This window comes from Ambystoma mexicanum, chromosome 3p (genome assembly GCF_040938575.1).
Source record: "Ambystoma mexicanum isolate Mex_15411 chromosome 3p, UKY_AmexF1_1, whole genome shotgun sequence".
In the NCBI taxonomy this organism is placed as follows: Eukaryota; Metazoa; Chordata; class Amphibia; order Caudata; family Ambystomatidae; genus Ambystoma; species Ambystoma mexicanum.
In genome coordinates, this window is record NC_090925.1 from 18600998 (window position 1) to 18627394 (window position 26397).

At 50.5% G+C, this 26397-nt stretch overlaps 1 protein-coding gene across 3 annotated transcripts in view; it reads left to right on the plus strand.

The window, feature by feature from the left end:
• The window catches only part of LOC138580080 (alpha-2-macroglobulin-like), a 551370-nt gene that overhangs the window by 376109 nt on the left and 148864 nt on the right, over window positions 1-26397 (plus strand). Inside the window, exon 23 of one of the 3 annotated variants that reach the window (XM_069650342.1) lies at window positions 8785-8904. The exons of the other annotated variants lie outside the window; for them this stretch is intronic. Within the exon in view, the coding sequence (XP_069506443.1) occupies window positions 8785-8904 (120 nt within the window). The remainder of the gene's footprint in view (window positions 1-8784; window positions 8905-26397) is intronic. 3 annotated transcript variants of the gene reach the window in all.

Sequence of the window (26397 nt, forward strand, 5' to 3'; positions counted from 1 at the left end):
CTTCCTATGGAACTGTTTGGGCTGATTCACTGCCCACATATGCATATGAGAAGGTTATGGGAAGGTTTGGGCTGATTCACTGCCCACATCTTCATATGGGAAGGGTTGGACTGATTCACTGCCCACATCTTCATATGGGATGGTTTGGACTGATTTGCTGCCTGCATCTTCATATGGAACTGTTTGGGCTGATTCACTGCCCACATATGCATATGAGAAGGTTATGGGAAGGTTTGGGCTGATTCACTGCCCACATCTTCATATGGGAAGGGTTGGACTGATTCACTGCCCACATCTTCATATGGGATGGTTTGGACTGATTTGCTGCCTGCATCTTCATATGGAACTGTTTGGGCTGATTCACTGCCCACATATGCATATGAGAAGGTTATGGGAAGGTTTGGGCTGATTCACTGCCCACATTTTCATATGGAACTGTTTGGGCTGATTCACTGCCCACATCTCTGATTCGGAAGGTTTGGGCTGATTCACTGCCCACATCTTCATATGGGAAGGGTTGGACTGATTCACTGCCCACATCTTCATATGGGATGGTTTGGACTGATTTGCTGCCTGCATCTTCCTATGGAACTGTTTGGGCTGATTCACTGCCCACATCTTCATATTGGAAGGTTTGGACTGATTCACTGCCCACATCTTCATATGGGAAGGTTTGGACTGATTCACTGATCTTCACGTGGAAAGGTTTGGACTGATTCACTGCCCACATCTTCATTAGGAAAGGTTTGGACTGATTCACTGCCCACATCTTCATTAGGAAAGGTTTGGACTGATTCACTGCCCACATCTTCATTAGGAAAGGTTTGGACTGATTTACTGCCCACATCTTCACATGGGAAGGTGTGCACTAGGGCCCCAACCAGCCCATAACGCTGGGGGTTGCCCAATGGCACTTTAAGATGGAGTAGCAGCACCCGTGAGATGGATGAAGATGCAGATTCGTACTCTAGCATCAAATCAATAATGACAACTCAATAGTTTGGCAAAGGGAGTCCGTTTAATGACAATTACAAAAAACGGGGAGTTTCATGAATATCAGCGGTTTCTTGATCTTCCTTCTCGCTTCACAACTCCGACGAACTTCATAAAAGACACATCATTTATACTAAAAACTCATCATCACTGACGTATAATGCTTAAAATGTTGCATGCAATTCTATTGGTTCTAGGAAGGTAACTTTAGCATAGGTGCTATATCTGTATATGGTAACGGAGTGAGGGGATTGGGTAAACATTGTCAGGTGGGGCATCTAAGCCCTACCTTAAAAATGGCTACTGTAGACGTCACTAAAAGTACAACGGCCCTTTGGTTCTACTAACTAACTATAACTTTTTTTCTATACTAAAATCATGACTATTCGTGACAATATTGCTGTTGAGGTTTGCCACTTGGGCACATCGGGTCCGCTTAAGTTGACTCCCCCGTTAACTCGTTGTGGTCCACTTTTCCCATTTTTTCTGATTCAGACATACTTGGAGTTATCTCTCGTCTCACGTCAGCCTCGCTGGCAGATGCCATCCCGCTGGTCCTTCTGAAAGAGATCTCTGAGGATATAATATCTGAAATCACTGCGGCAGTTAATGCCTCGTTTACTGAGGGGGCTATTCCTGTCATCTTAAAGCACACCTTGGTGATTCCTTTGTTGAAAACACCCCATCTGAATCCCGATTAAAGTGCTGGAGGCGCTGATGGCCCCTTTGATCTCTGCCTTCCTGGAATCCTCTGGATTCTTTGACTCCTTCCAATTCGAGTTCCGTCCTGGGAGAGGCACGGAGTCAGTCCTGAAGTCAGTGGTAGACGACCTTACCCACCTGGTGGATCAGGGTGGTGTCGGAGCAATCCTTCTGTTGGATCTTTCGGCTGCTTTCCACACAGTTGACCATCTCACCCTGATCTCCTGTCTTTCTGTGGCGGGGCTGGCCGGCCAAGTTCTTGGATGGTTTACGGGTTTCTTGGCCGATCGTTCCCAGTCGGTTTCTCTTCCTCCTTTTCGATGCAAACCTGTATTGCTTTCCTGCGGAGTCCCTCAGGGATCTTCTCTTTCTCCCATATTGTTTAATATTTATATTCGATTCCATCTGTATCTTATTTCATCACATGGGTTTCAATATTATTCCTATGCTGATGACACGCAAATTCTGCTACGTCTGGATCTTACTAGCTCCGATACAGCTGCTCGGCTTAGGAGGTGCCTGGAGGAGCTGGGTCTATGGATGGCAATTAACTGGCTGAAGTTGAACGGTAGTAATACTGAGGTGTTGGTCGTTGGTACCACCTCTCCTCTGCTGTTTTGGACCCCAGATTTCTGGCCCCCATCTCTCAGCCAGTTTCCTTTGCCATCATCTTCTGTGATAAATCTGGGGGTAAAAATCACCTCTTTGCTTTCAATGGATGAACAGGTGGCTGCTGTCTGTAAGAGCGGGCATTTTAAGCTCTGTACTTTGCAGAAAGTCCTTCCATTTATTCTGGAAAAATGTCAGGCGCCTGTGGTGGCGGTACTTGTTTTGAGTACCATTGCTTATTGCAACTCACTTTATCTGGCACAGCCTCACAATTTTACTAACCAGCTCCAACTTCTTCAGAATGCAGCAGCCAAAGCCATCCTACATCCTCGGTTTGTCGCTCACATGTCTCCTGTATTGAGACAGTTTCATTGGTTGCCGGTGAAGAAACGTATTCTCTTCAAGTCTATGTGTATCGTCCATCGCGCGTTCTATGGATTAGGTGCGGAATACTTACAGGTTAAGTTTCCACGCTATGTTCCGGCTCGATGTCTCTGTTTTCAGTCTGCTCTCCAAGTGTTGGTACCCCGTGTTAGACTGTCTTGGATGGGTGGTTGGGCTTTTGCGGTGGCTGCCGCTAAGGCCTGGAACACCTTGCCTTTCTCTCTTCGTGTAACGGCTGAACATTTTAGATTTTGGTGGCTACTGAAAACTTTTCTATTCTAATTGCCTCTAAGGAAACTGTACCTCTGTTTATAGCACCAAGTTGCCTTTGGGTGTATGTGCGCTTAACAAATGTAGGTAAGATAACATAACATAACCTTTGTGGCTGCAAAGACAGCTCCCTTGGTTGGAAAATTCAGCTTGTGGAAGCAGCTGTCTCACACCTGGACGTGGATATATGCATAATTGCTGGGAAATAGGGGCAACTAGTCCCACACAGTAGCAGGCCACATGCAGTTATATTCCCTGTAAATCAATGATGTAGTCGTGGGACACAGTGCTAGGCATTACAACCCCCAGGACAGATTACATGAGCCATTAGGGTGTTGTATTGTATTAGAGTACTCCAGAATCTGGAACTTCCTAGTTCTCCCGCGGACCTCATTCAGGTGTGGCCAGCCTGTCCAGAATCTGGCCCTTGCTAGTTCTCTTGTGGACCCCATTCAGGTGTGGCCATCCTGTCCAGAATCTGTCCCTTCCTAGTTCTCCTGGGGACCTCAATCAGGTGCGGCCACCCTGTCTAGAACCTGGCACTTCCTAGTTCTCCTGGGCACCTCAATCAGGTATGGCCACCCTGTCCAGGATCTGTCCCTTCCTAGTTTTCCTGAGGACCTCATTCAGGGGTGGCCAACCTGTGCAGAATCTGGCCCTTCCTAGTTCTCCCGAGGACCTCATTCAGGTGCAGTCACCCTGTCCAGAATCTGTCTCTTCGTAGTTCTTCTGAGGACCTCATTTAGGGGTGGCCACCCTGTCCAGAACCTGTCCTGTCCTAGTTCTCTTGCGGACCTCATTCAGGTGTGGCCATCCTGTCCAGAATCTGTCCCTTCCTAGTTCTTCTGAGGACCTCATTCAGGTGCGGCCACCCTGTCCAGAATCTGGCCCTACCTAGTTCTCCCGAGGACCTCATTCAGGTGCGGCCACCCTGTCCAGAATCTGGCCCTACCTAGTTCCCCCGAGGACCTCATTCAGGTGTGGCCACCCTGTCTAGAATCTGGCCCTTTCTTGTTCTCCTGGGGACCTCATGCAGGTGCAGCCACCCTGTTCAGAATCTAGGCCTTCCTAGTTCTCCCAGGGACCTCAATCAGGTGTTGCAACCCTGTCCAGAATCTGGCCCTTCCTAGTTCTCCCAAGGACCTTATTTAGGGGTAGCCACCCTGTCCAGAATGTACCCCCTTCTTAGTTCTCCTGGGGACCTCATTCAGGTGTGGCCACCCTGTCCAGAATCTGACCCTTCTTAGCTCTACCGAGGACCTCATTCAGGTATGGCCACCCTGTCCAGAATCTGGCCCTTCCTAGTTCTCCTGGGGACCTCATTCATGTGCAGCCACTGTGTCCAGTCCAGAATCTGGCCTTCCTAGTTCTCCCAGGGACCGCAATCAGGTGTGGGCACTGTGTCCAGAATCTGGCCCTTTCTAGTTCTCCTGATGACCTCATTCAGGTGTGGGCACCCTGTCCAGAATCTGGCCCTTCCTAGTTCTCCTGAGGACCTCCTTCAGGTGCGGCCACCCTGTCCAGAATCTGGCCCTTCCTCGTTCTCCTGGGGACCTCATTCATGTGCAGCCACTGTGTCCAGTCCAGAATCTGGCCTTCCTAGTTCTCCCAGGGACCGCAATCAGGTGTAGGCACTGTGTCCAGAATCTGACCCTTCCTAGCTCTCCTGAGGACCTCATTCGAGTGTGGCCACCCTGTTCAGAAGCTGACCCTTCATAGCTCTCCTGAGGACCTCATCCAGGTATGGCCACCCTATCCAGAATCTGACCCTTCCTAACTCTCCTGAAGACCTCATCCAGGTGTGACCATCCTGTTCAGAAGCTGTCCCTTCCTAGTTCTCCTGCGGACATCGTTCAGGTGTGGCCACCCTGTCCAGAATCTGACCCTTCCTAGCTCTACTGAGGACCTCGTTCAGGTGTGGCCACCCTGTTCAGAATCTGTCCCTTCCTAGCTCTCCTGAGGACCTTGTTCAGGTGTGGCCACCCTGTCCAGACTCTGTCCCTTCCTAGCTCTCCTGAGGACCTTGTTCAGGTGTGGCCACCCTGTCCAGACTCTGTCCCTTCGTATCTCTCCTGAGGACCTTGTTCAGGTGTGGCCACCCTGTCCAGACTCTGTCCCTTCGTAGCTCTCCTGAGGACCTTGTTCAGGTGTGGCCACCCTGTTCAGAATCTGTCCCTTCCTAGCTCTCCTGAGGACCTTGTTCAGGTGTGGCCACCCTGTCCAGACTCTGTCCCTTCCTAGCTCTCCTGAGGACCTTGTTCAGGTGTGGCCACCCTGTCCAGACTCTGTCCCTTCCTAGCTCTCCTGAGGACCTTGTTCAGGTGTGGCCACCCTGTTCAGAATCTGTCCCTTCCTAGCTCTCCTGAGGACCTTGTTCAGGTGTGGCCACCCTGTCCAGACTCTGTCCCTTCCTAGCTCTCCTGAGGACCTTGTTCAGGTGTGGCCACCCTGTCCAGACTCTGTCCCTTCCTAGCTCTCCTGAGGACCTTGTTCAGGTGTGGCCACCCTGTCCAGAATCTGTCCCTTCCTAGTTCTCCTGAGGACCTTGTTCAGGTGTGGCCACCCTGTTCAGAATCTGTCCCTTCCTAGCTCTCCTGAGGACCTTGTTCAGGTGTGGCCACCCTGTCCAGACTCTGTCCCTTCCTAGCTCTCCTGAGGACCTTGTTCAGGTGTGGCCACCCTGTCCAGACTCTGTCCCTTCCTAGCTCTCCTGAGGACCTTGTTCAGGTGTGGCCACCCTGTCCAGACTCTGTCCCTTCCTAGCTCTCCTGAGGACCTCCTTCAGGTGCGGCCACCCTGTCCAGACTCTGTCCCTTCCTAGCTCTCCTGAGGACCTTGTTCAGGTGCGGCCACCCTGTCCAGACTCTGTCCCTTCCTAGCTCTCCTGAGGACCTTGTTCAGGTGTGGCCACCCTGTCCAGACTCTGTCCCTTCCTAGCTCTCCTGAGGACCTTGTTCAGGTGTGGCCACCCTGTCCAGACTCTGTCCCTTCCTAGCTCTCCTGAGGACCTTGTTCAGGTGTGGCCACCCTGTCCAGACTCTGTCCCTTCCTAGCTCTCCTGAGGACCTTGTTCAGGTGTGGCCACCCTGTCCAGACTCTGTCCCTTCCTAGCTCTCCTGAGGACCTTGTTCAGGTGTGGCCACCCTGTTCAGAATCTGTCCCTTCCTAGTTCTCCCGAGGACCTTGTTCAGGTGTGGCCACCCTGTCCAGACTCTGTCCCTTCCTAGCTCTCCTGAGGACCTTGTTCAGGTGTGGCCACCCTGTCCAGACTCTGTCCCTTCCTAGCTCTCCTGAGGACCTTGTTCAGGTGTGGCCACCCTGTCCAGACTCTGTCCCTTCCTAGTTCTCCTGAGGACCTTGTTCAGGTGTGGCCACCCTGTCCAGACTCTGTCCCTTCCTAGCTCTCCTGAGGACCTCCTTCAGGTGCGGCCACCCTGTCCAGACTCTGTCCCTTCCTAGCTCTCCTGAGGACCTTGTTCAGGTGTGGCCACCCTGTCCAGACTCTGTCCCTTCCTAGCTCTCCTGAGGACCTTGTTCAGGTGTGGCCACCCTGTCCAGACTCTGTCCCTTCCTAGCTCTCCTGAGGACCTTGTTCAGGTGTGGCCACCCTGTCCAGACTCTGACCCTTCCTAGCTCTACTGAGGACCTCGTTCAGGTGTGGCCACCCTGTCCAGACTCTGTCCCTTCCTAGTTCTCCTGAGGACCTCGTTCAGGTGTGGCCACCCTGTCCAGACTCTGTCCCTTCCTAGCTCTACTGAGGACCTTGTTCAGGTGTGGCCACCCTGTCCAGACTCTGTCCCTTCCTAGCTCTCCTGAGGACCTTGTTCAGGTGTGGCCACCCTGTCCAGACTCTGTCCCTTCCTAGCTCTCCTGAGGACCTTGTTCAGGTGTGGCCACCCTGTCCAGACTCTGTCCCTTCCTAGCTCTACTGAGGACCTTGTTCAGGTGTGGCCACCCTGTCCAGACTCTGTCCCTTCCTAGCTCTCCTGAGGACCTTGTTCAGGTGTGGCCACCCTGTCCAGACTCTGTCCCTTCCTAGCTCTACTGAGGACCTTGTTCAGGTGTGGCCACCCTGTCCAGACTCTGTCCCTTCCTAGCTCTCCTGAGGACCTTGTTCAGGTGTGGCCACCCTGTCCAGACTCTGTCCCTTCCTAGCTCTCCTGAGGACCTTGTTCAGGTGTGGCCACCCTGTCCAGACTCTGTCCCTTCCTAGCTCTCCTGAGGACCTTGTTCAGGTGTGGCCACCCTGTCCAGACTCTGTCCCTTCCTAGCTCTACTGAGGACCTTGTTCAGGTGTGGCCACCCTGTCCAGACTCTGTCCCTTCATGCCTAAACATTGGGACTAAATCCCTCTCCTAAGGACGTTGCCTTTAATTATGAAAAGTGGGCATATATCAATGCGGCTGAAAAAACCTGTATGGAATGTTCTGACAGAGCACATTATTGGCCAATCACCTCGACCAGAGCCTGGCCAGCCGTGCTAAACCTTATTTGGCTAAATGCACCAATGTATTCTAATCCTACTGCGTGACCTCCAACACTCTGGACTACGGTCCCCGAGGGCGTTCCCACCACCAGCGCATTAGACCATAATAATGGTAAAAACTACAACAAGAACCAAACCCACTTCCAGGAGCAACTTTATTGAAAGGGTAGTTTTGTTCCCATGTAAGGGAGATAATATGGATTGCAACTTAAGTCATGGGGCCTCATTAGGACCCTGGCGGTAAGAGGTTAACGGCACCGTAAAATGTGTCAGTGCCGTTAAACCCTTAACGCCTGATTACAAGGTCCCTTTGCGGCTCCCGACCTTAACGGCTGGTATGTACCAGCCGTTAAAGTAGGGACCCGCAAAGGGACTTTCGTGGGTAATTACGGTACCGCAATTTGCGGTACCGTAATTACCGCCTTCCCCAGTCCCATTGAGCCCTGTGGGGCAAAAATGGGAATGGGGAAGGGCCAATGGTAAATGGGGAATTACCGCCCCGCCAACCTTGGAATGGGGCGGTATTTCCCCATTTACCATTGGCGGACTCGTTACAAAACCGTCAGCAACCATGGTGCTAATAGCGCCATTGGTTACCGCCGGTGTTGTAATGAGGGTCATTGACTTGAATGCAGCATGCTGCAAATCTTTATTTAGGCGGTAGGCAATGCCCTCAGTGTGACAGATGGCAGGATCACATCTCTGCCAGTCCTGGGGTGAACCTTTGCTGGCTTTCAGTGCCGTCCTCCACAGGGATCCACTGTCCCATCTGTCTGCCACCTCAGTGTGGCACGGGGCCTTGGCGGTAGTGCCACTGCCCGATCTCTCTGCCCGCATTGGTGTGAAGGGAGTTTTGTTCTCTTGGTTGAAAAGGTGGGCATTTTTGGGAGGAGTCCTCCCCTGTCTGTCTGTTCCCATTGGTGCGCGGTGGGCTAGGAGTCAACACTACCCTCGGTACTTTTCTATCATCACTCGGGGTCACTTGATGAACTTGTGGGGGTGATGTCAACTCAATACACCAGAACACTAGTTACACTCAAACTAAGATCATGCATCTGCCTTCATCAGCAGTAGAGAGTTGAATATCATCAAATACCAAATCTCCTCTCTTCCGCCCAATTTGCATCAAGGCCAGGTACCTATCTGAGGAGTGGGCTGACCGGTTAGACTTCTATCAGCCAACTATCCATGTAGGCCTTCTAGGCCCCCTTGTGCTTCTCCTCCTAGTTTCTCTAACCCTTCCACTCTACTCGCCCGGCATCGAGATGGCCTTTTGAAGGAGGTTCAAAGGGTTCTTCTGTTGTCTAGATGTTTAACGATCGACCATTGTCTTTATCCAGGAGTTGGCGAGAATCACTGTCTGGTTTCATCAGAGTACCCCCGGGGTGCAACACAACCTCACTGCAACCCAACGCCGAGCGAGTGGCTGTATCGCACGGCCCATCACCAGGGAGCTGCAGGTACCCACATGTGGTCTATGGTGGAGGGTTCTGGGCCACGATGGCCTCTGCTGGTGATGGATTTCTCTGTAGATGTCGAGGGTCTGAAAACCTTACGGGCCTTCCGTCTTCTGAATTGCCGATGTGACTGTGGTAGGCCCACATAGAGAGGTGGAGCTTCCTCACTAGACTCTGTCCTGGCAGCCAATCAAAGTGTTGCCGGCGGGTGAGTTACCCTCGCCATGAAGGATGGCACTGGCCCCCATGCCAACGATTCTTGTGCCATGTCTGCACTGAAGACTCCATATACACTAGGGGCCAGTCAGCAAACCACGCCACTGTCTTGGCCAAGTGGTCCCCCATTTACAACATCTGGATGGTTTGCCAGTGGTCGGACTCGTTGGCAGGTCCTATAAGAACCCGCGAATCTCCATAATGCAAGAGGCCTTGCCACAGCATACGGTGAACGCATAGTGACTGACCCTCTCAGTCTCCTTATTTCATGGCGCCTGTTTCACTATCTTACATTGGACCTTGATGAAGTTAAATACATATCATCAAATCTAAGATAAGGGCCCACTAACAAGTGATGCCTGATGAAGTTAGCCCAGTTGCGAAACGCCACTCCCACTTGATTCTTTTCAGCCGCCCAATATGAATGGCGCTGCTTGTTCGACAACGCATAACCCACCACCTCTTACAGACATCTCCCTAACCCACAAACCCCTCTCTCAATTCCATCCTAGTTTATCTGCACTACAATTGCAAAGACTGAGGTACTTCTCCTCGACATCCATTCTGTAAATGAGCAAACTCACGCCATCCAACATTATATTCCCTGAATATTGCACTCCCCCTTCGTCTATCCAGTCCCCACCACCACAGCTGGATGCAGACGATGAGGAGTGGGTCTCATGGACTAGTGCCCTCAGACTTGCAAACCAAGCATTCTGCAGACTCTAGACTTTGCTGAGTGTCTTGGGTTTCATCCAGTCTTAATCCAAGCACCAGCAAGAGGGAATCCCAGGTGCCCACCAGCTGTTCCTTCAGCAATCATGCACATCCACCTTGAAGGGCTCATTCTCTGAGCGCCCCAGCTTTAGCTGACACGACGACAGATACACCCCACACAAATGGTTTAAGGGAGTTAAATATCCACCCATGAAAACGTACCTTTATTGTGGAAATTTTTTGAGAGGTGTGCAGTATTTCAGCATGCCCAGCACTTGTCTACTCACTTCCTTTTGTGGGACTATCAGTCTGGTGTCTGACCTTAGAGTAGCGCGCAGACAGACACGCTTCAGGTGTTGGACGATGCTCTGTGATTGCGGTCTCCTGGCCCTTCCCGATCGCTCAGTGGCGTTTAACCTACTGGACCACAAGGATCTCATTCATAGACTGCCTGCTCGCATGTGGGTCTGTCTCTGTGTGCTTCTCCTCCTTCTGTCTCATCGTACTCTCTGCGGGTGGGGGGCACAGCAAGATCAGGCCGGTTATCCCTACATTGAAGAGTCCCTCAGGGGTCCGTTTTGTCACCAAGGTTACTTAGCATATACATTGAATAACGAACAGATCTGGTGACAGAAATTGGTATCAAGATACAACAGCACGCTGACGACACTTGAATACATAGGAAGGAAGGTGTCCTCTCGTCCTGATAGGCCCCACCCTAGGGGCTGTCATGCTTCCATTCAGGATTGGAAGTCTTTGCTTTCTTTCAAATTAAATCCTTCTAAAGCAGAGTTTCTTTTCATCGGTTCTTCATCTTCCACACATGTTCAGGAATGGTTTGTCCTAGTCTCTTCTCTGGGTATCCACCACACCCTGGTGCCTTCTGTTAAATCTCTGGGATTTATGCTTGATTCAAATCTAAACTTCAAAGCACATGTTTCTTGACGTACACGTGGCCGCCCAGGCCTTGCTTCTCTCTTGCCTCAGTGGCGGCAATGCTGTCTGCGTGAGCCTCCCCACTTCCACCTTGGCCACCCAGGCCTTGCTTCTCTCTCACCTCGTTGGCGGCAATGCTGTCTGTGTGAGCCTCCCCACTTCCACCTTGGCCACCCAGGCCTTGCTTCTCTCTCGCCTCGTTTGCGGCAATGCTGTCTACGTGAGCCTCTCCTCTTCCACCTTGGTTGGCCAGGCTTTTCTTCTCTCTTGCCTCAGTGGCAGCAATGCTGTCTACGTGAGCCTCCCTGCTTCCACCTTGGCCACCCAGGCCTTGCTTCTCTCTCGCCTCATTGGTGGCAATGCTGTCTACGTGAGCCTCTCCTCTTCCACCTTGGCTGGCCAGGCTTTTCTTCTCTCTTGCCTCAGTGGCAGCAATGCTGTCTACGTGAGCCTCCCTGCTTCCACCTTGGCTGCCCAGGCCTTGCTTCTTTCTCACCTCGCTAGTGGCAATGATGTCTGCGTGAGCCTCCCCACTTCAACCTTGGTCGCCCAGGCCATGCTTCTGTCTCGCCTCATTGGCGACAATGCTGTCTGCGTGAGCCTCCCGGTTTCCACCTTGGCCACCCAGGCCTTGCTTCTATCTTGCCTCGTTGGCGGCAATGCTGTCTGCGTGAGCCTCTCTTTCCTCCTTGGCCGGCCAGGCTTTTCTTCTCTTTCGCCTCAGTGGCAGCAATGCTGTCTACGTGAGCCTCCCTGCTTCCACCTTGGCTGCCCAGGCCTTGCTTCTCTCTCGCCTTGTTGGTGGCAATGCTGTCTACGTGACCCTCTCCGCTTCCACCTTGGCCGCTCAGGCCTTGCTTCTCTCTCGCCTCAGTGGTGGCAATGCCATCTGCATGAGCCTCCCCACTTCCACCTTGGCCGCCTAGGCCTTGCTTCTCTCTCGCCTCAGTAGCAGCAATGCTGTCTGCGTGAGCCTCCCTACTTCCACCTTGGCCACCTAGGCCTTGCTTCTCTCTCAACTCGTTGGCAGCAATGCTGTTTGTGTGAGCCTCCCCGCTTCCATCTTGGCCAGCCAGACCTTTCTTCTCTCCCGTCTTAGTGGCAGCAATGCTGTCTGCGTGAGCCTCCCCGCTTCCACTGTGGCCACCCAGGCCTTGCTTCTTTCTCACCACATTAGCGGCAATACTGTCTGCATGAGCTTCCCCACTTCAACCTTGGTCGCCCAGGTCTCGCTTCACTCTCGCCTCATTGGCGACAATGCTGTCTGCGTGAGCCTCCCCGTTTCCACCTTGGCCGCCCAGGCCTTGCTTCTATCTTGCCTCGTTGGCAGCAATGCTGCTTGCATGAGCCTCCCCAATTCCACCTTGGCCACCCAGACCTTGCTTCTCTCTCGCCTCAGTGGCAACAATGCGGTCTCTGTGAGCCTCCCCACTTCCACCATGGTCGCCTAGGCCTTGCTTCTCTCGTCTCGGTGGCAGCAATGCTGTCTGCGTGAGCCTCCCCGCTTCCACTGTGGCCACCCAGGCCTTGCTTCTTTCTCACCACATTAGCGGCAATACTGTCTGCATGAGCTTCCCCACTTCAACCTTGGTCGCCCAGGTCTCGCTTCACTCTCGCCTCATTGGCAACAATGCTGTCTGCGTGAGCCTCCCTACTTCCTCCTTGGTCGCCTATACCTTGCTTCTCTCTTGCCTCGTTGGCAGCAATGCTTTCTGCGTGAGCCTCCCCACTTCCATCTTGGCTGCCCAGGCCTTGCTTCTCTCTCGCCTCAGTGGCGGAAATGCAGTCTGCGTGAGCCTCTCCGCTTCCACCTTGGCCGCCCAGGTCTTGCTTTGCTCTCGCCTCAGTGGCAGCAACGATGTCTGCGTGAGCCTCCCCATTTCCACCATGGCCACCCAGACTTTGTTTCTCTCTCGTCTCAGTGGCGGCAATGCGGTCTGCGTGAGCCTCACCATTTCCACCTTGGCCGCCCAGGCCTTGCTTCTCTTTCACCTCGTTGGCTCTAATGCGGTCTGTGTGAGCCTCACCGTTTCCACCATGGCCGCCCAGGCCTTGCTTCTCTCTAGCCTCGTTGGCAGCAATGCAGTGTGCGTGAGCCGCAAAGTTTCCACCTTGGCCCCCCAGTCCTTGCATCTCTTTTGCCTCGTGGCGACAATGAGGTCTGCATGAGCCTCACCGTTTCCACCATGGCCGCCCAGGCCTTGCTTCTCTCTCGCCTCAGTGGCAGCAATACGGTCTGCGTGAGCCTCACCGTTTCCACCTTAGCCGCCCAGGCCTTGCTTCTCTTTCGACCTCGGTGGTGGCAATGCGGTCTGCGTGAGCCTCACCGTTTCCACCATGGCCGCCCAGGCCTTGCTTCTCTCTCGTCTCAGTGGCAGCAATGCGGTCTGCGCGAGCCTCACCGTTTCCACCTTGGCCGCCCAGGCCTTGCTTCTCTTTCGCCTCGTTGGCGGCAATGCGGTCTGTGTGAGCCTCACCGTTTCCACCATGGCCGCCCAGGCCTTGCTTCTCTCTCACCTCAGTGGCGGCAATGCTGTCTGCGTGAGCCTCCCCATTTCCACCATGGCCACCCAGGCCTTGCTTCTCTCTTGTCTCAGTGGAGGCAATGCAGTCTGCGTGAGCCTCACCGCTTCCACCTTGGCCGCCCAGGCCTTGCTACTCTCTCGCCTCGTTGGCAGCAATGCTGCTTGCATGAGCCTCCCCATTTCCACCATGGCCACCCAGACCTTGCTTCTCTCTCGCCTCATTGGCAACAATGCTGTCTGTGTGAGCCTCCCCACTTCCACCATGGCCGCCTAGGCCTTGCTTCTCTCTCGTCTCGGTGGCAACAATGCTGTCTGCGTGAGCCTCCCTACTTCCTCCTTGGTCGCCTATACCTTGCTTCTCTCTCGCCTCGTTGGCAGCAATGCTTTCTGCGTGAGCCTCCCCACTTCCATCTTGGCCGCCCAGGCCTTGCTTCTCTCTCGCCTCAGTGGCGGAAATGCAGTCTGCGTGAGCCTCTCCGCTTCCACCTTGGCCGCCCAGGTCTTGCTTTGCTCTCGCATCAGTGGCAGCAACGATGTCTGCGTGAGCCTCCCCATTTCCACCATGGCCACCCAGACTTTGTTTCTCTCTCGTCTCAGTGGCGGCAATGCAGTCTGCGTGAGCCTCACCATTTCCACCTTGGCGGCCCAGTCCTTGCTTCTCTTTCACCTCGTTGGCTCTAATGCGGTCTGTGTGAGCCTCACCGTTTCCACCATGGCCGCCCAGGCCTTGCTTCTCTCTCACCTCAGTGGCGGCAATGCTGTCTGCATGAGCCTCCCCATTTCCACCATGGCCGCCCAGGCCTTGCTTCTCTCTAGCCTCGTTGGCAGCAATGCAGTGTGCGTGAGCCTCAACGTTTCCACCTTGGCCCCCCAGTCCTTGCATCTCTTTTGCCTCGTGGCGACAATGAGGTCTGCATGAGCCTCACCGTTTCCACCATGGCCGCCCAGGCCTTGCTTCTCTCTCGTCTCAGTGGCAGCAATACGGTCTGCGTGAGCCTCACCGTTTTCACCTTAGCCGCCCAGGCCTTGCTTCTCTTTCGACCTCGGTGGTGGCAATGCGGTCTGCGTGAGCCTCACCGTTTCCACCATGGCCGCCCAGGCCTTGCTTCTCTCTCGTCTCAGTGGCAGCAATGCGGTCTGCGCGAGCCTCACCGTTTCCACCTTGGCCGCCCAGGCCTTGCTTCTCTTTTGCCTCGTTGGCGGCAATGCGGTCTGTGTGAGCCTCACCGTTTCCACCATGGCCGCCCAGGCCTTGCTTCTCCCTCACCTCAGTGGCGGCAATGCTGTCTGCGTGAGCCTCCACATTTCCACCATGGCCACCCAGGCCTTGCTTCTCTCTCGTCTCAGTGGAGGCAATGCAGTCTGCGTGAGCCTCACCGCTTCCACCTTGGCCGCCCAGGCCTTGCTACTCTCTCGCCTCAGTGGCAGCAATGCTGTCTGCGTGAGCCTCCCCATTTCCACCATGGCCGCCCAGGCCTTGCTTCTCTCTCGCCTAGGCAGCAATGCAGTCTGCGTGAGCCTCAACGTTTCAACCTTGGCTGCCCAGGCCTTGCATCTCTTTTGCCTCGTGGCGACAATGCGGTCTGCATGAGCCTCACCGTTTCCACCGTGGCCGCCCAGGCTTTGCTTCTCTCGCGTCTCAGTGGCAGCAATACGGTCTGCGTGAGCCTCACCGTTTCCACCTTAGCCGCCCAGGCCTTGCTTCTCTTTTGACCTCGGTGGCGGCAATGCGGTCTGCGTGAGCCTCACCGTTTCCACCATGGCCGCCCAGGCCTTGCTTCTCTCTCGTCTTAGTGGCAGCAATGCTGTCTGCGCAAGCCTCACCGTTTCCACCTTGGCCGCCCAGGCCTTGCTTCTCTTTCGCCTCGTTGGCGGCAATGCGGTCTGCGTGAGCCTCCCCGCTTCCACCTTGGCCGCTCTGAAGACAGTACTGCTCTCAGGCACCCTTTAGTCACTGGCGTGCGTAAGTGTGAACGCCTTCCTCCTACTTTGAGTTCATCCGGCACCTAGAACTACCACTTTTTAGACATGCTCATTACTCGGCCCACACGTTTACATCTCCTGTTCGCCGGCCTGGAATTCTCTTACCCTCATCCATGATATCCATCACTCGTTTCTCCCACAGATTCCTCATCCATGATATCCATCACACCTTCCTCCCACGGATTCCTCATCCATGAGATCCATCACTCCTTTCTCCCACAGATTCCTCATCCATGATACCATCACTCTTTCCTCCCACGGATTCCTCATCCATGATATCCATCACTCCTTCCTCCCATGGATTTCTCATCCATGATATCCATCACTCCTTCCTCCCACAGATTTCTCATCCATGATATCCATCACTCCTTCCTCCCACAGATTCCTCATCCATGATATCCATCACTCCTTCCTCCCACAGATTCCTCATCCATGATATCCATCACTCCTTCCTCCCACGGATTCCTCATCCATGATATCCATCATTCCTTCCTCCCACAGATTCCTCATCCATGATATCCATCACTCCCCAGAAACCTTCACGCCTCCAGGGGACGCAGCTCTGCGTTGGCTCTGCCACCCTGTGATCTCAGTTCCTTTTTTCTGCACACTCTGCTCGCTCCAGAACACTGCTCTTAATTCTTATTTGTTTGACCTGATGTTGATTTTCGACGTCTCTCGGATTAGTCGCGTCCACTTGGTAAACATTACTGCTTGGATTCTACGTCTGGTCAGAAAGCTTGTTTTCGGCAGAGGTGCCCTTTACTTGCCTCATAGACCACCCTACCAGCCCCTATTGGGGTAGCTAGTACACCTTAGTACTGCAGTCCCTCAGTGTCAGAGTGCTAGGGAAAAAGGGCCACAGTGCCTCCGTATATACCGGCCCCGATGTCATGTCCAGCGTGGGGCACATGGAGGCATCGCGCAGAGCCACGCTGCGCCCCCTAGTGGCAGAAAAGCTTTTGAGGAGCAGCTGGCACTGGGTGATCGGTTTCACAGACAAAGAATCTATGTCTGTGGAGGGACCCCAAAACGAGAAATGACCCAGACTCGAGATTTCAGATCAGGCTCAAGAGAAAGTATCTATTGGCCAAAAGAATAATAATAATTTGTTTTTTTAGCGCTTTAATCTGAAGCTCTTTACATAGGACATATCTACAAACATTACTATTATTCCCCAATGGAAATTGGCACTCAGACTAGCCTAAGTTAGACAGCGAGAAGGGCATACAGCCCTGGCAAATGCCTATACTGTTTATTTTTTTAATTAATTATCGGTCTGGGTCCCATTTTAACTTTGTTTTTGAACTCTATTAATTGCACCCGCACTGTACCCCGCTCTTATCAGCCGATCTGCATTATGAACTCTCTTGCCAGAGTGTGCAGTAAAACACTCTTTAAGAAACTTGAAGATAGCGGATCTGCAAGGAGGTTTCAGATCAAAGGCACAATAGAGTATTGTCTTTTATGAACAACCTTAATACAACAAATCACCACCCAAAAGAAAATGCCCCTTTACTTGGTGTTTGTCGATTTTAAAACTGCTTTTGATTGCATGTAAAGGGCTATTTTGTATCAAATTTGAAAGGATAAAGAGCTCCCTTCCTCTCTTCGAGCCGCGATGAAATTATTATATGAGAACAATGCACCAGAAGTGAGGTGTGGTTTTAAAGGCGGATGGGCAAGGAAGTCAGGCAAGTGGGCGTTCTGGCACTCTGGTTGTTCTAATTATATAGATGCGACTTAGCACTGCACCTCCAACTCCTTGATTGTGATGGGCCTAAAATTGGAGGTATCAAGGTGGATATTATAATTAATGCCAATAATGTGGGTCTAATCTCACAGGTGGTGTGAGAAATTCGACTATCCGCGCGGTGGGTGCGCGCGCGCCTTGGCTTTTTACATTTTTTAAATGAAATTGGATGATGGTAGATCAACCTCCGGAAAATGTGTGAGGCTAATCCGCACACATTTTCCTATGCTCACTACACACCATACACATAGGGCCTCATTACACGGAAGGTGGTAAAGGTTAACGGTCACAGTTAATGGTAACGATGACCGTTACCATTACCGCCTTACTACGAGGTCCCTTAGCGGGTTGGTGCTTTAACGCCTGCTTTTTGCAGGCGTTAAAAACCAACCCGCTAAGGGACCTTGGTGCTAATTACGGCACCGCAAAATTGCGGTGCCGTAATTAGCACCTTCCCTATTCCCATTATGCCATATGGGGCAAAATGGGAATGGGGAAGGGCAGTGGTGAAAGGGGGAATTACCGCCCCGCCAACCTTGGAATGGGGCGGTAATTCCCCTTTCCACCAAGGCGGTGCTGGTATTTTACCGGCATGGACCAAGGTGCTAATAGCACCTTGGTCCTCTGCCTTCCGTGTAATGAGGCCCATAGACTTGTGTACTCTGGGTGGACACAGTTTACAGGTACTGTCCTCCCTGTCATATTTAGTTTGAATATGACAGCCATAAGTAAATCAAGGCATCTTAGAAGGGCAAAGGCATAACCTCCCTCTTGCCATTGCCATCCTAATTAACTACCAAAGGGTCCATGGATCCGCCCTGTCCTTTTGTTTAAGCACTGCAGAATGGTGGCAGCAATTAACATAATTAGCATACTAATTGAGTATACATCAAACAGGCCCACATGGGGCCTGGCTGCAGTGGCTAAAACAAAGGAGACAGGAAACCCCAACAACCTTTGATATGCACTGTGTCAAACTGAAGCCAGCTCCTGCCTCTCAGTATCAATGACAATGAGCTGACATGTCTAGTACGTGTGTTTAGAGTAGGCAACCCCCCACAGGGGGACCCCATTCAAAAGGTAGGAGGATGTGATTTGATGGAGACAGAAAGTCTGGTTTCACCACAGCTTGAAGGGTGGCCTGCCACTTTAATCAGGAAACACAGAGAGCTCAACCAGAGAGACCCTTTGATCCACACCAGACAGGAAGATGGGCGGGACTTAGTATTACATGTTTTCACCCCTTTACCTTTTCTGTTGCAAAACACTGTGGTTATGATCTCAGGCATACAGGAGATTGTTGGTGGGGACATACTGTTGGTTCATTAAGGTAGGCTTAGCCTACACCAATCACTGGGGCCCATTTAGTTTTAAAAGAGGGTTGGCCCCTCTCTTGGCAGATCATCTGCGAAGAGTAACAAGAAAAACGAATTTGCACCATGTCTGAAGGTACAGTCTGCCTTACAGCTTCCGCCAGTGAAGGTAGGCCAGGATTTCCAAAGAGGGAAGCATGATCCCTCCCCTAAACATCTCCCAGGGAACAGAGAGCGATACTGAATCCAGAGGACCCTCCAGCAGCTCCAGGACTGGTACCCAGCCGGCACACAGTGTTCCCTGCTAAGCTTTGCAGCAAGCTTCCTAGATATGAAGTGTCAGAGAGTCTCTGAACCAAACCAAGGACAAGACAGTTGTCTGCAACACTCTCCTTAGCTTTGGGCCGTTCACCTTAAAGGACGACACAAGCCCAGCGAAGAAGCTAGAATGAGTATATCTACAAGAATCAACCAGTGTCCATCTTAAAAGACATTTTTGAGCCAGTCGAGCCGCTCAAGCTGTAACTGACTGCGCCACTGAATGTTGTCACATTGCAGTCACTAAACCTCATTTGAGACCAGTACTTCAGACCCGCCAAACAGCGGTGAGACAATTCCTGACCCCGAGCCACCACATAGGCCAACCTGCAGCCGTTCGCCCAGCCTCGCTCGCCGAACTGCCTGCCGCCTGATACCCGCAGCTGTCTCCTGACTTGAACTCTGTTGCAGAAGCTGCAAAGTGCCCTAAACCGACTGATCCCTATCGAGCACCAAGAACTTCTACAAGCACAAGGTACATTGTGGTTATGTCGCCCTGTCCTTTTCCGAAGGCTCATAGTGACATTTTACGACCCATTGCTCCCTTTCTGCTGAAACCGAGTATCCTTGAACTGTTGTGGTTAAATATTTTACTGACTACCCTCCTGTGAGCATCCATTTTCCTTCTATGAAACTGTCTGTCCTCTTCATTCCTTTACAGGGTGGGTTGTATTTCGTAGTGTTGTTAGACTGTCTGTTGTGATAATAATAAAGTAGATATTTGCATACAACTTTGACTGGACAGTCCCTTTTATCATTGGGTAATAATTGAATTTTTGCTATGTTGCAACTAACCAACGATCAACGACCCTGCAGAGATAAGCCTTCTGTTCGGTCCACGTTACCAAAATTGGACAAGGGCGTTTATAATTTGCTTGTGTTTCCATCTGTTCGGATCCCTTCTGGTGTAGTAGAGTTGTGGGGCTGATTGATGGTTTAGACACCGATAATCATTCGTGGACCACCGGTGACCCGGAAGTTGATTTGTCACATGTCGTACATGGAAGACATATGCAATTGGGAACTTTATATAAGTTGTGTAGACATTGACGCCTTAAAATATGCATCCTGCAAAATATGTCTGAAGAATCAGGACGAAACAAATAGAGAGGTCGATTGTTTTGACTATTTGGGTCTGAGAGTTTCGTCCAAAAAGATCTGGACAGATCAAGTGGCACGCAGTAAGTGCACCTTTGCCAGATTTGGTGGGAGGACGGCTTAACCTACTGTGGAGATTATTAAAGTTCATGGTCGCCTTGCCATCCTGCACGGGTCAGGACTACGGGGGCCACAAATGAATGGGATCATTGTCTAGGGGGGAAAACATGTTTCTGTATCTTAACAGCGTTCCCTCTGTACCGGCTTATTATGATCTTGGCCTCCGCCCGGTAATTCAGGCGGCACTTATCAGACCTACCCCAGTTTGGTTACGTCTTAACACGCTGCCCGATCTTCGTTCCTAACTTTCAAGAATAATACCAAATGTTGGCTGTTCACGCAGACTCTATAAATTCCTCCACCAGTTCTGCTACTGTAATATATCTCTTGCTTGTATATATCTTAGAATATTATAATGTATGTGTATATTAATGTATGTATATTGTTTATATTGTAACTTGTTTCTAAGAATATGCGCCCGGTTGCCCATGGGCCTGGCTGCGCTTTACAAATAAAATAAACTTCAAACTTCAAACATCTGACCTTTCCTAAGGATGTGGTATGGGAGCAACGCCAAAATGGAAAAGGCTGAAATGTGTTAAGAATATGCTGATAGACACGGGGCAGCTCAACAGAAACCCTGTGCATTTATTTATTTATTTTATTTCTTGTTACACGCCAAATGCCCATGGGCATCAGGGCGCACGGCCTGAAAAGGAAAGTTAAGGGGCAGACTACCCGATATGGACTGGGGCTGTGAACATGGTTTGGTGATGAATTTCTCAGTTAGGCATAGTGGAGCTGCAGGGTTTAAGGATTTATACGTGATCGACATGGTTTTAAGCTGGATCTGTTCCTTGATGGACAGCCATTTAACCCGTCTTCTTGTTTCTGAGATATGTGCTCTCCTAGGGATGCTCAAGGCAGTCCTCAGGGCATTATATTGCAGGATTTGTAAATTGCTGATAACGTACTTACTTGCGTCCAAGTAAAGTCTGTTACAATAATCCAACTTAGGCAGGATGAGGGCTCTGGCTAAGGTGAGACAACTCTCCTTGGAAAGGTAAGGATTGCAGGCTCTTATCAATACCAGTATAGGCTGTGGCCAAGGCCGTGGCGTTGACTTGTTTCTGTAGGTTCAAGGTGGAATCCAGATAGAAACCTAGAGTTTTGACCTCTTTAGCCAGTGGGATATTAAAGGAGGTATAATCTGTGTTGAGTTTATTCAGGTTAGCTGGGGAGCCTAGGATCAGGAGCTCAGTTTTGTCATTCAGGCACAGGCCACGGGTGGCCATCCATGCCTGAATGATTAGAGACATTTTGTTCACTAGCCGCACATCCATATCATAGTTGCCCAATAGGGGAATGAGGATCTGGGTGTCATCTGCATAGTTAGTGTAGGTGACACCCAGATAGTCCAGGTTATCGAATAATGGCTTCGTGAAAATATTGTACATGGTCAGTGACACGCACGAGCCTTGAGCGACTCCACATGTAATGGGAATTGGGTCAGCTGCTGCAGATGGTGAGAAGATTCTCATGGTCCTAGAAGTGATGGTGCATGTGCATTGAAAGTATAGCAGTGCTTCTGAGAAGTGATGGTGCACGTGCATTGAAAGTATAGCAGTGCTTCTTGGAAGTGATGGTGCATGTGCATTGAAAGTATAGCAGTGCTTCTGAGAAATTATGGTGCACGTGCATTGAAAGTATAGCAGTGCTTCTTGGAAGTGATGGTGCATATGCATTGAAAGTATAGCAGTGCTTCTGAGAAGTGATGGTGCACGTGCATTGAACGTATAGCAGTGCTTCTGGGAAGTGATGGTGCACGTGCATTGAAAGTATAGCAGTGCTTCTGAGAAGTGATGGTCCACGTGTATTGAAAGGATAGATGTGCTTCTGGCAAGTGATGGTGCACGTGCATTGAAAGTATAGCAGTGCTTCTGAGAAGTGATGGTGCACGTGCATTGAACGGATAGCAGTGCTTCTGAGAAGTGATGGTGCATGTGCATTGAAAGTATAGCAGTGCTTCTTGGAAGTGATGGTGCACGTGCATTGAACGTATAGCAGTGCTTCTTGGAAGTGATGGTACACGTGCATTGAAAGGATAGATGTGCTTCTGGGAAGGACCAATCCTCAACGCATTGAACGCATAGCAAGCAGTGCTTCTGGGAAGTGATGGTGCACGTGCATTGAAAGTGTAGCTGTGCTTCTGAGAAGTGATGGTGCACGTGCATTGAAAGTATAGCAGTGCTTCTGAGAAGTGATGGTCCACGTGCATTGAAAGTATAGCAGTGCTTCTGAGAAGTGATGGTGCACGTGCATTGAAAGTCTAGCTGTGCTTCTGGGAAGTGATGGTGCACGTGCATTGAACGTATAGCAGTGCTTCTGAGAAGTGATGGTGCACGTGCATTGAACGTATAGCAGTGCTTCTTGGAAGTGATGGTACACGTGCATTGAAAGTGTAGCTGTGCTTCTGAGAAGTGATGGTGCACGTGCATTGAAAGTATAGCAGTGCTTCTGAGAAGTGATGGTGCATGTGCATTGAACGTATAGCAGTGCTTCTGAGAAGTGATGGTGCACGTGCAGTGAACGTATAGCAGTGCTTCTGAGAAGTGATGGTGCACGTGCATTGAACTTATAGCAGTGCTTCTTGGAAGTGATGGTACACGTGCATTGAAAGGATAGCAGTGCTTCTGAGAAGTGATGGTGCATGTGCATTGAACGTATAGCAGTGCTTCTGGGAAGTGATGGTGCACGTGCATTGAAAGGATAGCAGTGCTTCTGAGAAGTGATGGTGCAGGTGCATTGAAAGTATAGCAGTGCTTCTGGGAAGTAATGGTGCACGTGCATTGAAAGTATAGCAGTGCTTCTGAGAAGTGATGGTGCACATGCATTGAACGTATAGCAGTGCTTCTGAGAAGTGATGGTGCATGTGCATTGAACGTATAGCAGTGCTTCTTGGAAGTGATGGTACACGTGCATTGAAAGGATAGATGTGCTTCTGGGAAGGACCAATCCTCAACGCATTGAACGCATAGCAAGCAGTGCTTCTGGGAAGTGATGGTGCACGTGCATTGAAAGTGTAGCTGTGCTTCTGAGAAGTGATGGTGCACGTGCATTGAAAGTATAGCAGTGCTTCTGAGAAGTGATGGTGCATGTGCATTGAAAGTATAGCAGTGCTTCTGGGAAGTGATGGTGCACGTGCATTGAAAGTATAGCAGTGCTTCTGAGAAGTGATGGTGCACGTGCATTGAAAGTATAGCAGTGCTTCTGAGAAGTGATGATGCACGTGCATTGAAAGTGTAGCTGTGCTTCTGAGAAGTGATGGTGCATGTGCATTGAACGTATAGCAGTGCTTCTGAGAAGTGATGGTGCACATGCATTGAACGTATAGCAGTGCTTCTTGGAAGTGATGGTACACGTGCATTGAAAGGATAGATGTGCTTCTGGGAAGGACCAATCCTCAACGCATTGAACGCATAGCAAGCAGTGCTTCTGGGAAGTGATGGTGCACGTGCATTGAACGTATAGCAGTGCTTCTGAGAAGTGATGGTGCACGTGCATTGAAAGTATAGCAGTGCTTCTGAGAAGTGATGGTGCACGTGCATTGAAAGTGTAGCGGTGCTTCTGAGAAGTGATGGTGCACGTGCATTGAAAGTATAGCAGTGCTTCTGAGAAGTGATGGTGCATGTGCATTGAAAGTGTAGCAGTGCTTCTGAGAAGTGATGGTGCATGTGCATTGGGGTGGTCATAGACTATGCATTAATGTGGGGGTGGTCCTGGAATGTGCATTACTGTGGGGTGGTCCTGGAACATGCATTACTGTGGGGTGGTCCTGGAATGTGCATTACTGTGGGGTGGTCCTAGAACGTGCATTACTGTGGAGGTGGTCCTGGAGCACGCATTACTGTGGGGTGGTCCTGGAATGTGCCTTACTGTGGGGTTGTCCTAGAACGTGCATTTCTGTGGAGGTGGTCCTGAAACGTGCATTTCTGTGGAGGTGGTCCTGGAACGTGCATTACTGTGGGGTGGTCTGTGGGGTGGTCATAGAATGTTCATTACTGTGGGGCAGTCCTAGAATGTGCATTACTGTGGGGGTGGTCCTGGAGCGTGCATTACTGTGGGGTTGTCCTAGAATATGCGTTACTGTGGGGGTGGTGCTAGAGCATGCATTACTGTGGGGGTGGTCCTGGTATGTGCATTACTGTGGGGGTAGTTCTGTAATGTGCCTTACTTTGGGGTGCTCCTAGAAAAGGCATTATTGTGGGGTTCCTTACTGTGGGGTGCTCCTAGAAAGTGCATTATTGTGGGGTTGGTCCTGGAACGTGCATTACTGTGGGGGTTCTACGTTATTTAATCGCCAGATTTTTCATTGTGGGACTTTTCTGGGCCGAATTTTTCATCGCCAAAAACCCTGTTTTTTATTTTTTTTTATTTTTGGGGGGTTTCCACCCCCCAAACCTCTCCTACTTAAATAATCATACTCCAACCCCTATAAACCCACCCCAAATTTTTTTTTTTAAAAAAAGGGTTTTTGGCGATGAAAAAATCGGCGATGAAAAGTCCCACGATAAAAAATCCGGCGATGAAATGCATGTATACCACTGTGGGGTGGTCCTAGAACGTGCATTACTGTGGGGCTGGTCCTGGAACGTGCATTACTGTGGGGTGGTCCTTAAGTGTGCATTACTGTGTTGTGGTCCTAGAATGTGCATTATACTGGGGCAGTCCTAGATTGTGCATTACTGTGGGGTGGTCCTGAAACGTGCATTACTGTGGGGTTGTCCTAGAACATGCATTACTGTGGGGGTGGTCCTAGAACATGCATTACTATGGGGTGGTCCTGGAATGTGCAATACTGTGGTGTGGTCCTGAAACGTGCATTACTGTAGGGGTGGTCCAGGAACATGCATTACTGTGGAGCAGTCCTAGAATGTGCATTACTCTGGGGTGGTCCTAGAATGTGCATTACTGTGGGGCGGTCATAGAACGTGCATATTTTACAGTACACAATTTGGTAAGTATTGGTTTCAAACAACGGTCTACAGAGTTCGACTCCGTAGAGCGGGACATTTTATAGGAAACTTTGGCCGAGCCCAAGATCCCATTGAAATCCTCAGGCCCAACCAACGTCTCTATGAAAATAAGATGGCAGCTGTTAGGAGTGGACCAGTTGGAGGATAAGCCAACCCTTTTCCCGTTAAAAATGGTGTGTACCCAGAATATGTACTCGGTCCTTTGCCTCTCTTCTGTACAGTAGCGACCTATTATCGAGGACATCGAGGCTAAATGCTGAGGCGCCTATGATCACTGATGAGAAAGCCGGCATTCTTATGTATGCCGACGACGCTGTACTTATCTCCAAGTCTACAATGACTGCAGAAAAGTCGATGGGAGCATAATATGTATTCTCATCTCCTTGTCTACAATGGCTGCAGAAAAGCTGATGGGAGCATAACCTGTATTCTCATCTTCATGTCTACAATGGCTGCAGAAAAGCAGATGGGAGCATAACATGTATTCTCATCTCCTTGTCTACAATGGCTGCAGAAAAGCTGATGGGAGCATAACCTGTATTCTCATCTCCTTGTCTACAATGACTGCAGAAAAGTCGATAAGAAAAGCAGATGGGAGCATAACATGTATTCTCATCTCCATGTCTACAATGGCTACAGAAAAGCTGATGGAAGCATAACATGTATTCTCATCTCCAAGTCTACAATGGCTGCAGAAAATCTAATGGGAGCATAACATGTATTCTCATCTCCATGTCTACAATGGCTACAGAAAAGCTGATGGAAGCATAACACGTATTCTCATCTCCAAGTCTACAATGGCTGCAGAAAATCTAACGGAAGCATAACATGTATTCTCTAAAGAACGAAGGCTGCAGAGCAACTAATCAAAAACTTCAAATAAGTGCAGGCCTTAGGATGGAAGGAGTCATCCTACAGCAAGTGCCCTTCTGGGACTATTTGGGGGTGACATTCTAATATAACGGTAAACGTAAAAAAAAAATGCATGTATTAATTGCATAAATAGCAACACAGCACATGAAGAACCAATAAAAGAAACAGTATAAAATACTAGTATAAAAAAACAAAATAGAAAACAATCGTGAACACTCTATCTACAGTCCTTATAATAGGCCCTGTCATATATCATTATCAAATAGTTAAGGCCCTATAATTAACTATTCAATAAAATAAAATTGTGTGTCCTGTTAACAATTCTATAAAACCACAACGTTTCTATAGACCACTCAAGCTCGTACGTCGTCGATATGCTCGGGCCCACGCGTCTCTAATAGAGATTATGCCTGCTGCACCAGGACATGCCAAGACTTAGGTGCTGAGGCTCACTTCATGGCCACCAATGGCCCTGTCCCAGAAGTTTCTTCTTGTAAGACGGTTGAGGTTATCCACGCATCTACGAAAATTGCTACATCTGCTGGCTTTGCATTCAGAAATCAAATCCTCCCCATGTTGTATGGTGCCCGCCACTTGGCACAGTGACAAACCCTGGGAGTTGGATTTTGCCCCTGCCCAAATTTCAATACTCTCTTCTGTTTGCAACA